The following is a 12479-nucleotide window of genomic DNA, read 5'->3' on the forward strand; positions in this document are numbered from 1 at the left end:
TTTAACGATTTATTCAGGTTCCTTATATGAAACGCACTCCACTGTCAATCAAGTAATTCAGTTAAATTCAGGAAAATTTACATTATATAGTTTGCCTTGTCATTAACCTCTGTATGTTTGAAATTATCAGGATATTTTTAGATAATAATGTTCGTTTTTCTATCTAGCATTAATGTGCCAAACATGTTTTCAGTTGTCCCTTAATTAATGACACACCGACTGTTTGAAATCACCCACCCGCTTTACAACGTCTTATGTTGAAATTAATTCAGCAGGCTAAAGGTTAAATTACCATCGAGGTTACAAGGGCAGATTCACAAGTCGCAGTATTGAGTGTTGTATTGTCTGTACCTCTGTATCGATACATATGACACTGTTGGAATAAAAAGAAATATTAAGCAGGTTCATTTGGTCAGATTGTCTTAGTGTGCTATTCAAGCGTAACATGCGTGTGGTCCTGTGCATAGAGCCCAGATAAAGGTGAAGATAAGCAGCGTTGGTCACGGGTAGTTCTTGGTGACCGTGTTTGCCAGCTTGACTCCTGGGAGTTTATTTGACTAATGCCCTGCCCCACAACGAAGCACATGTGATACATGCAGTTTCATGTGAGTTTGTTCAAAATTGGCTGTGTTCACCCAGCAGAAAATAGGTACCCGGTGGAACAAGTCATATGACTATTAACTTTCCAGCGCCTAAGGTTGCCAGGTTATCTTGGTTAATATTATCTTGCCTCACACATAAATGTCGGTTTCTGATTGGCTGAGCGCTCTTCTATTATTTTCAATGTATCCCCCTTTACAAGCGAGTAACATTTTCTATGTAGCCCGCTGGGAATGCCGATCTCATTTGGTACTTCGTAGTAGTAATTCTTTATCTCGAATAACATTGAATCACGTATGATGTACGGAAATTACCGATGTTTTGCTAATGGAAATCGATGGAAGGAAAATAACTCTAACTTTGTCTTGTCGTCTTGTCGTATGGTACTCCATACTATGATCCGATACCCGTGTTTCAAACAGTTCAAAATTACCAGTGAGGTGTTCGGTAAGATAAATACGTTGTTTACTAGTCCATCGGGCCCATTGGTTGATGTACCCTCTGTCACTTTCAATAGTCACCAACATCCGATTCTGCCAGATTCTTACACACTGCTTTATTCCGTGATAGTGTTGCGTAGTACAATTAAAAAAATATATCACTTGAAGCAGGTTCAAGCTGAAACCATACATCTTAAAATAAACAAACATCGAAGGTACATCAGCCCATGTCCCCTTCGAGACCAGTGTACAACTTCTAATTTCCACCATATATGTCCCTGCGTCGTGGTGTTCAGCGCTATATAAGTTGCCTTATTATAGCGTAGTGTATTCAAGTATTCTCGAGTGTAGCCATGCCACTTTTGGACGGGCTACTGCTCGGCGTCGCATGACATCATAATGTTACCGGTGGATTAGGTTGTCATCCTACATAAAGGACAGACAACAAATAAGACGTTACAGTTGGACCACACGTAGCAGTTCAGCGTCCAAAATATTTGCCGTACAACATAAGTCATGGATATATAAGTGTATGTGCAGGGGGCATGATGCAGGGGACCTCAAACAGGTCAGGAAAACCTTAAAATGGTGCAGGGGAACACAGAGAGGTGAGAGAAACCTCAACATGGTGCAGGGGGAACACACTGAGGTCAGAATACCTCAACATGGTGCAGGGGAACACACACAGGTCAGAATACCTCATCATGGTGCAGGAGACCTCGCAGAGGTCCTCGCAGAGGGAATACCTCAACATGGTGCAGGAGACCTCGCAGCGAGGTCAGAATACCTCAACATGGTGCAGGAGACACTTGCAGAGGTCAGAATACCCTCAACATGGTTCAGGGGAACACACAAACGTCAGAATACCTCAACATGGTGCAGGGGAACACGCAGAGGTCAGAATACCTCAACATGGTGCAGGGGAACACACAGAGGTCAGAATACCTCAACATGGTGCAGGGGAACACACAGAGGTCAGAATACCTCAACATGGTGCAGGGGAACACACAGAGGTCAACAGAATACATAGTGAAGGTCAGAATACCTCATCATGGTGGAAGGAGACCTCGCAGAGGTCAGAATACCTCAACATGGTGCAGGGGAACACACAAAGGTCAGAATACCTCAACATGGTGCAGGGGAACACACAGAGGTCAGAATACCTCAACATGGTGCAGGGACCCCTCACACAGAGGTCAGAATACCTCAACATGGTGCAGGGGAACACACAGAGGTCAGAATACCTCAACATGGTGCAGGGGAACACACAGAGGTCACTAAAAGTAACGCCATTGTTCACTTTCCAAATCAACAAGGTTTCTGATTATTATAGTTTTACATATGAAGCTTATAGATTAACTTTACCATGCTCGTAGTTATTACACTAAAACAAATACTGCAAACATCGGGCCTGTTTCACAATAGATATTAAACAAGAGTTAGTGAGTGAGTGAGTTGAATTTAACGCCGCACCCAGCAATATTCCAGCTATATGGCGGCCTGTAAATAATCGAGTCTGGACCAGACAATCCAGTGACCAACAACAACATGAGCATCGATCTGAGCAATTAGGATGCGTAGACAATAGATGACATAAGAATTATGTAAATATATTTCTTTTGTGACAAACAATCATAAATTAGCTCTGTATTTTTACACAAAAATAATAATTATTTATAAAATTGTCAACCTTGCATGACCTTTGCTTGATTTTTAGAGTTCAGTTAAAACACTAATATATAGTAATCATATGTGGGAAGCAACGCCTTATTGACTGAGGTGTGTGGACATGTTGTAGTGCGGAGACCGAACATACAGAAAGCCACATGGACGACATTTTGGGTAAGTGTTAGTTTTGTGTCTTCACTTGAAATACTGTTGATATCAATGTTTTATTGTTGCACTGCTATTCTATCGACACAATTTGTAACATAAATATGTACAGCTTATGAATCTAATAGGAGAACAAGAATGATCAGCATTCTCTTTTTATATGAGTCGCTGTTTACAAGACCTGTTGTTTTTTAATACGAGTAGGTGCCCCGTATACACTTGAACGGATTTACAGTCAACTCCGCTTAACCAGGGAGAGAGCTGTGTAAGGAAACTGTGCGTAGAATAACAGAATTGCACTACCCACATTAGAGACCTATGTGTGGAGTCGAACCTGGGTCTCCTTGTGACATTTACATGCATTAACAACTTGGCTACCCCGCAGATCCCATTTATCAAAGTATTTAGTTCAAAGTCGATCGTCATGTAAATTAGTTTCTGTCATTGATGTAACCAGCTGGATGTCTTAAATATGGCGACATGTTTGAGTGATGGTGGACAATGTCTGTTACGTCGGGTTTCTGGAAAAGGAAGAAGAAGATCTTGGACAAGTACAAGGTGAGTTATTCTATAGTGGATGCTGTTCCAGTTATATGACGGTAGCCTGTAAGTTATCGAGATTGGACCCAGAGATATACGCCATGACATTAAATTAGTGCTAAGATCATCTTAACTCCCATGTTTTAGCATTGAGCACCATGACCACTTAAATAGATGGGGCAAAGGGTTTTGATGGCAGAATTTTGGAGGTTCCTGCAGATTAACAACAGCTCCTATCGGGTTCTACCAGTTTAAGTGACGAATCTGCCCAGTCCATTTCCTGTACAACACAAAGTCTTTAATATGTCCGGGCGTCTTCAGGAATGGGACACTTAACATGGACATAACGTATATGGACTAAACATGCACAGAATGCCTAGTTACACTTCTTCATTTGTATCTGAGATACTGTGAGCCTGTCGGACGAGTTACTACCAGGAAATATGGATTTCCATCGTGATGATTATATACGAGAAAACACAAAGTAGGGCGTAATGCGGTCTGATGGAAAGCGAAACAGGTGTTCCCTGAGGAACTGTCATAAAACATGTCGCGACACAATCAGTTCAGGTTTCAGTATTTGAAAAGCAGGATACCGCTCCTTGGTGTAATGCCTGGAGCGTCCGCCCGGAGAACAGACGTTCGCGCGTTTTCGATCTCCGGTTGCGTCATGCCAAAATACTTTAAAATATGGTAATTTGTTGGTCCCAGCCTGGCGCTCGGCATTTATGGGCTGGTCGCCTCCGGAGTCAGTATAATGTGTCTGAGTGGGGTATTCATGCTTAACTGCGGCATGGTGTCTCAGTGGGCTAGTACTAAAAAAACATCTTAAGTCTGGGCTAGTACAAGCAGCTACATATACACACGCATGCACGTCGTTATGTGAGCGAAATAATCTTAAAAAAGCGACGTAAAACCCCATTCACCTCACCCCACTGTACACACACACACAAATACCAATGCATGGAATGTATGTACCTGATTGCAATAGAATGTACATTGCATTGTACATGTTACTTCCTTGTACTGTGTGTTCAACTGGTGTTGATAACGGAATTTACAACGCACATATCTTATTATATGTAAGTTAATTTGATATATATCCTGACATATTGTAACTTGTAGGAACATCCGAGCTTTGGGGCAAGCCTTCAGATTCAGCCGGTCAGAAAAAAATAGACGTGAGTGTTGGATGAACATGTGATGCATAGAATCTGATATATCAGTGGGTCTCCATGTTAAAACTATTATATACTAATATATATTATTTATCATCTAATAGAGGGTGTTATCGGTGCAAAAAAGCAATCTGATAAATTTGGTATCCAGATCTGATAACTATGCAAATTACGTCAATCCGCGAACTACTTTCACAAAACTCCATACACGCCATGCGAATCCTAAAACGTTTTAACATTTTATTGATGACGTCGTCGCGAGTTTACATTGTCTGTAACAAACATGGCTGCCCCCCATTCTCAAAATTGGTAATTCTGTAAGAATTGACGACAGATGTTCTGGAGTCGTTACTGCAGTAATTGACTTCGGAAATCGTGAAACGGAGTACTTCGTTCAAATTGAAGGTACGGATTATGAGGCACGACTGACAGGCAATCGTCTAAGAAAAGGTACCAACCAAGGATCATGATCCATCGATCACAATACAGACGACGAATCGATTCCGGCAGGTATCAGAAACTAATATTGGTGGGAGGTGGTTAACTGCAATGAAAATAGAAACACTCCCAAGAAAACCTTGCCCGATTTTGTTGTTCTTTTACACGGAAAGATCGTATTTTAAGCATGAGTTATGTTTGCACTGTATTAGGGACTATTCACAACCATTTGCCACCGTCATTAACGACCTTCACCTTGGTGTACCGCTAAATATTCTTACGTGAATGCTCGATTCTCTTCATATAAATTCACATACGATTTGCTTCTTTTGTAAGAGTATTTTTAAGAATGATATTATATGATAAAAAGATCTCTGTATACAACACTATAATACGAAGCACGAAGATTGTCAGTATCTTGTTTATTTGAACCAAACTAAGCCATACGAGATCCGAAACAACACCGTTATGCATGATAGACATGTCTTGTTTATGAAGGCAGAAACTATCCATGGATAAGATACTAGCAACATTGGTGTACATTTCAGCGAGAATGAAGATAACGCAAACAGTGAGAATGACAAGATTGGTTAGGTGTTCTCTTCTTTCCTTTTAATTCCTTAAAACATTTTGTGAAATAGATTTGGCTGTAGATATAATGTGATGCGTGTAGAGAAATACAAAAGTCAAAAGAAAAAACCCAACACATTTTAAAATAACTTTATGTACATTGATTGCAATGTGACAGGATGCAAAACAGAAAACAATACTTGATATTGTTTGTTTCTGATTGAATTTCCTCAATATTTTCTCGGGGACACTGCAAAAATCGTTCTTCCTGATACGATCAGCCCATGCTGGGTTTGGTCTGATTGTGTAACAAGGAAGCGAACTGTCTCTTCCAATATGTGTGTCGTCTTCCCATCGAATACACCTTACTCCTTGCCCTTAGTACGACTGGCCTATTCTCTATGACGTTTTACAATGTGAATGTGCGACGTTATGGTTTTATCATCAGTGCTACAATAATTCATTTTCCCTTTCTTATAACCTTGAATATACGCATTCCTCAGACATCCAATGACTGGCATTCTGGAGGGACATGACTTGCAGCTGAAAGGTCGTTCATTGTTTGAAAGAGTGTGCTGTAATGTGAATATTAAAACGACAGGTGTCATAAGGAAGAAAACAACACACACTGTTGTTTCTGTTACACGTTTGTTTACTTATTGCATTTTTAAAAGAATTAGATTTGTTAAATGATTTGTAAATAGATAAATATTTTATTATTGGTAATTTAGATTAGTAACTGAGATTGTTAGTGGCTTTACCCTCAAAGAGGTTGAAGTATTGTAAAAGTATTGTCCCCTGAGAGGGTACGTAAGTCCCAAAACATTCGAAGAACCTTTTAATCGTAGAATATGTGTGTTTTAATGTATGGCTAGATGTGTCTAAACTGATGAAGGGATGGTGTAAAATCCAGCTAGGGTCCATGCAGGAAGCAAATGTAGTGTAAGTCCCCATGGCCCCAAGTATGGTGATCTACCTTCAGTTGTTGGCAATCTACATCCTGTTTTACATTGTCTTGTCATTTCTAGCTAACATGGTTTAGATTTCATCACTAGTTTTAACTGGAGTTCTGTGATATACTAGTAGTTTTACTGTTCTTCGTCAATACGTTTTAATTTCTAATTTTAGTAATATATGATATAATCATTAATTGTTCTCGTCACGATATGGCTGAAATATTGCCGATGTGACGATAAATATTACCTCACTCACTCACTCTGTTACACGTTTGTTTACTTTACTCACCAAATCTTTCAAAACTTCTTCACAGACTGCATACGCCTTTCAATAGTCGTTCTTTCATCCAACCTAATGCTGATTCACTCGGCGTTACATATACACAATGGTTTACATTTTAGTGATGGTAGACAATATTAGAATATTAAATGTTGTGAAGAATTATCCACAAAGACGGTAAATATTTACAATTCGATTCTTTCGCATCACACATTTACCGTAAAGTTGAAGTGAACCGTTAAAAGCAGTCGAAGTAGGACTTAAAAAACAATAACAGGAACTGTAATGAATGTTTGGGTATCGGAAATACGGCCATACGTCTAATATATCGAGAATCGAACGACAGATGTGCTGTCCAGCAAAACTGATAATGAGCAGGACATGCCTTTTTAATATTTCACCCAAGTGGTATGACCTTAACATCTGAAACACTCACTGATAATGAAGGTGAAATAATAATACCAAAATAATACTTCATGGCGAGTTGATTTGAAGTCGTGGATACAGTGTGTGTTGGCTGTTAGAACTGGTTATAACTGTGAATACACAGTTGCCTTTACCCCTGTAGGGCAGTGTGTTGATATGTATTCTGTCACCTTTTGATTTAGCATGTGCCATTTATTAAATGACATAATTTGTTGTCGTACATATATCCTTTTTATTGAAAGAAATATAGGACGGCTGTCTGATAACTGTTGGTTTAGTGGCAATAATATGCTTTAAAATAGACTATTCTTGATACAAATCACTGAACAGTTTTGAAAAGGTACACACATGTATGCTTGCAGATCACAGACTACCAGCGCAACATAGGCCCTGACACAATCACCATGACTGTACAGGTGTGTGTTTGTATAAAACGAATCAAATTTAATCCAATGAAGGAAATCAAGCTCAGCATCAATGCCCGCCAAGTCTCCTCAATATGTATAAAATGTCCACATATCGTTGAGATGCTGAAACAATAAAACGAAACTACTAATTGTGAGAAGTTGTTGTGGTGTTTCCATGTACAGTCTTGGATCACGCAAAGTGATACATTAACAGACGCAGCCTCCATCAGCATTTGACTCGCCGGAAACCTTTCATCGTGGGATCGAATCCCGAATCCGAAATCCCCATGTTGCCCCTCGTTTATGTTTCAGCGTCTGGCGGCACAATGCCGCTGCTTGTAGGTTTCACCAACAGATAAACATCTTAGACCTACCTTCACATCTACCTGAAAGGCCGGCATTTAACTGGATACTGCGCAAAAAGGCGTTAATCCAAACTCACTCGTTCAGTCAAAGTGATACAGTATACCCTGGTTATAATGCCACCGTCTGTCCTGGAGAAAGTATGGCATTACAGCCAGGCTGGCATTATAAACAGGTAGGACAGTTAGAGGCCCTGTGCAATAAACAAGGTGATGTCTCCTATAATGAACCTTGACTGACTCGATAATCTCAGCGTCTAGGGGCTGCAGGTGACTTCTTGGTGTAGGTGGCAGGAAGTGTATTGTCACATGTTATCCCATCTGGGATTACAAGACTACTTAAAACATCAATAGGTTTGGTGAATTAATCTGGGTCATGGCAATTCACCAATTAAGGTATGTATACTACATGCAGCCAGTGTAATTGACATCTAGGGGAAAATGACTTTTGTTACCAAAACCATTGGAAAATGGCATTATATCACGTTTGGCATTCTAAACAGGTACTACATAGGCAGGAAATCCGTTCTGGCAAAAACATGGCGTTATATCCAGGGTGGCATTTGTATCAGGGTGCACTGTACATGTGTGGCCACGAGTAAGAGTAACCAACAGATATCTGGAAAGAATATCAATATACTAATGAACGCTTACCACATACACATCCATGTATAACTTACTTCACATAGTAAATGAAAAAGATAGAAGTACTTCATTTATCCTACAATTTGACATTTCACGTTGACAACGCCACACACACACACATTAAACACACTCACACGCACTTGTGTGCGTGCGTGCGTACGTGTGTGTGTGTGTGTGTGTGTATTCATCGCCTTGTCGTAGTGCATGCCTTAAAATTGTTGGATGCTTTGCAAGAATTCTTGCCCAAACCATTCGTTGGCAATAGTAAAACCATAGGCGCCCGACTCTGATATATGTACATGTATGATCTATATATATATAAGATATAAAAAGGTGTGTCAGTAAATCGAGACAAAATGGCGGCCCGGCTTGGCTCGGCTGGGTTTCGGTCTGACAAACGCTTCCATCGCTTTGACCGTTGAATAAACTGCACACGTTTGTCAGACCGAAACCCAGCCGAGCCGAGCCGGGCCGCCATTTTGTTTCGATTTACTGACACTCCTTTTTTATATCTTATATATATATAGATCATACATGTACATATATCAGAGTCGGGCGCCTATGTAGTAAACCTCAGCAAATTGCGGTCAATGTTCCGTCCCTATATGCGTGAAGTATGCGTCACAACAGGAAGTATGCGTCACAACAGGATTTCCAGCAATGGTTTCTAATCATCTTTACATCGGATGCCAGTGAGCTGTATCACTTCCTCCATCTGGGACTAGTTATTTCACACACACAGAGGCCACACCAACAATGGAGTTGTTTAATGTGTCCTGCGCGATTATCCACGCTGTGAATACATGGATGAACAACAGTAAGTTTAACTTCATACATTACTTAGCATTACTTTCATATAAACACCACAAATTGAGTGTAATTCCCTACATTCATATTTTCTAAGTGATAATTTCACATGTGTGTGAGGGGTACACGCCGTCAAATAGCTGGAATATAGATTATTGCGGCGTTAAACAACAAACCAACCAACCCGAATGTCAGTAGACTAAACTTCTAATGCATTTGTGTTAGACGACCACTGGTGTACCTGCAAGAGTTGAAGTAATTGCAGTGAAACATGTTCCAATTACTGTGCACAAACGTCATATATGATGAACGCTCTCTATGTTGTCGTTAAGCACGTCGATTCAAGTATCACTAAAACTGTTATCCAGGTTTCACCAGCCTGTCAGTTACAGAAGAAGACGGAGCAAACCTCAGTCTAACATGTCGAGCCCGCAACTGTTATAATTGACTGGTACAGAAATGGAGAAGTTCTCTTCCAGACAAGTGTTTTCAATAATGATTGTAAAATTACTCCCAAGAGCAATGAATACTATGACTTCTCACGCAAAACCAGCCTGAGTTGTGACGGTACAGTGTATAACGTTACTCTGAGGTTCAGCAACGGAGCGACTACAAGAACAGATTGGCAGTGCGGTCTGGAGACCAGTAGAAGCAACATCATTACCATTGGTAAAAAGAGTCCACCATTTACGTGTAGCCAATGTAGTGTGCGAGAACGAAAGTAATTCAACAATAAGTCTAATGATCTTTAGAGCCTTCACTGTGGTAGTCCCTATAGAAACAGTTAAGGGAAGGCTGGTTAACACATTTGCAATGCAATTTTACATCAAAACGTTTTAACTGTTATTCATAATGTTCAGAAGATATTATCATAATTATATTCTAATGAACATTCATTTGCAGCATGCTTGTTACATGTCGACGTTGAGATGACATCAGTCTTGACATGCACGCGTTATCTTACCAGAGCGATATATGTGGCTCTACTCAGGTCTATAAAACTAGAAACAAGGCAGGGTAGGGTCTGGGTTACTCATAATATTTGGCAGTGTACATGGGCGGAAGAGCTGAACAATTTTTTCATCGGCAGTTGTATCTTTTAGGACTAACTTTATAAGGAGTGAGTATGGTGAGCATGTTTTTAGGCTGTTAGCAATATGTCAGCAAAATCACGGCGGGGACACCAGAGGAATGTCTTCAGCTTGACGAGCGGACGCTATTACCACTAGGCCACCCACACCCCACACACCCCTCACGATTAGGAGATATTGCAAAGGTGATGGAGTTGCTTATATATACCCTAAGTCAACATGTTTTGCTTACAGGGGATCTGCCAGAAAGCCGCACTGGTATTACTCTCATCATAGCTGGGTCTGCAGCAGGGCCTGTGTGTATCTGCATCGTTGTTGTGGTGTGGACTTTGACAAGGAGACGTTCTAGCTGGGTCGGTAAGTAGTAGCCGAATGGCGCGGTGACTGCAGTTTCTGCTAGACAGTTCTTTGTAATTCCCGACATGGCTGCGGTACACATCCATGACGTCAACAACAACCAGGGGTTAGGAGGTGTGCCCGTGGGCAAGTCAACTATGTACCTGATCTCTATGTCAAAGTAATCGGTTGTCGCCACTGGAAGTGCTATTTCTGCTGTAGATGGATACCTCCTGTCTAGTGGCGGTTCACGTCAGTATTTCTTTGTTTGAAAATAAGCTACCATGGGTTTCTTTAAAAGTTTGAAAGAGCTTGCATCACGTCATTTCCTAAACACACATAACTTGTGTTCCGAATGTTCTAGTTCTTCTTTACTTTGCAGGTTCGCGGAAACTGATGGGCAAGTAAGCAACATATCACATAACCTCCTATCTATATAAACGGGTCAGGTCCTGTTGACGAAACGTCATTTTAAAATCAAAATTTATAAACATCATATATACAATTGCATTTATCATCCAAAACTGTGTGCCACGGGAGATATCGCTTGTGTGAGATCATATGCTATCTCCTAGGAGATACCGTTTTGACAGTAGATTGACAATGTCCTAACAATGCTATGACATCATCATCATCACAATGCTATGACATCTCTGCACTGCAGATCTAATGGTAGTCCAGTCTTAAGAGATGTACATTTTTCATTGAAAACTACAGAAGAATGGTTTTTATGAAAAATAGAATCTCACCCTCGTGTTGACTGATATCAATAATTGATAGACAGACAACTTCTTACACAAAGAAACTGCACGACATACGTTTGTTCATATTAGTGCATGTTCTTTCATATTTCAGTATATGCAACGCTGCTACACCAGAGAATGACAGCGAAGAGATTGGTGGGTGTTGTTTCCTACTTAATCTCACTCAGACACAAGTTGTAAATAACTGAAACAGCAAACACGGATTGCTGAGCATGTGCCTCCAGTACTAAGTCAATAGTGGTGCTTTCATTCTGGGCACATTAATCTGCACTTTTCTGAAACAATGTAAATGTGCTTGCAATTTCTCATTTCAGAGCTTTTGTCAGAATCCAGTATTTCCGACTGTTGTTGCACTAAAGAAAGAAATATGTCCTGTACTTCCTTGTTTGACTTGTTCACCCCATCTGTTTCCTGCACCCTGTCGTCGTTCGTGGTTGGTTGCACATTTACCACACATTAACCACACACAAACAACATGTCTGTGAAACTGATGGAGCGCTTTGTACCATGTAACAGTGTTGAAGGTCTGATGTGGTCTGTGATGGTGGTGATATGCCCTGTACAGTGTATGTGTTGATGGTGTGATGTGGTCTGTGATGATGATGTTATATCCTGTAAAGTGTGAGAGTGTTGATTGTGTGATGTGGTCTGTGATGGTGATGTTATGCCCTGTACAGTGTATGCGTTGATGGTGTGATGTGGTCTGTGATGATGATGTTATATCCTGTAAAGAGAGAGAGAGTGTTGATTGTGTGATGGTGGTGTTATGCCCTGTACAGTGTAAGTGTTGATTGTCTTATGTGGTC

General features: G+C 40.5%; 1 protein-coding gene across 1 annotated transcript; it reads left to right on the forward strand.

Annotated features, from left to right (window-relative positions):
• Window positions 1–2761: 2761 nt before the first annotated feature.
• Window positions 2762–7818, forward strand: LOC124265765. The gene is made up of 4 exons (XM_046700585.1): window positions 2762–2882; window positions 3363–3431; window positions 4539–4594; window positions 7624–7818. Exons 1-4 carry the CDS (start codon window positions 2867–2869, stop codon window positions 7801–7803), a joined length of 321 nt encoding a protein of 106 aa, XP_046556541.1. The 5' UTR covers window positions 2762–2866; the 3' UTR covers window positions 7804–7818.
• The last annotated feature ends 4661 nt before the right edge of the window (window positions 7819–12479 follow it).

Source organism: Haliotis rubra, unplaced genomic scaffold, assembly GCF_003918875.1.
Source record: "Haliotis rubra isolate DU_JTF1 unplaced genomic scaffold, ASM391887v1 Scf992, whole genome shotgun sequence".
Lineage (NCBI taxonomy): Eukaryota > Metazoa > Mollusca > Gastropoda > Lepetellida > Haliotidae > Haliotis > Haliotis rubra.

Coding starts and splice junctions, on each gene's coding strand:
- LOC124265765 (XM_046700585.1), top strand. Junction 3,432..4,538: donor AGATCTTGGACAAGTACAAG/GTGAGTTATTCT, acceptor TGTAACTTGTAG/GAACATCCGAGCTTTGGGGC. Junction 4,595..7,623: donor CCGGTCAGAAAAAAATAGAC/GTGAGTGTTGGA, acceptor GTATGCTTGCAG/ATCACAGACTACCAGCGCAA.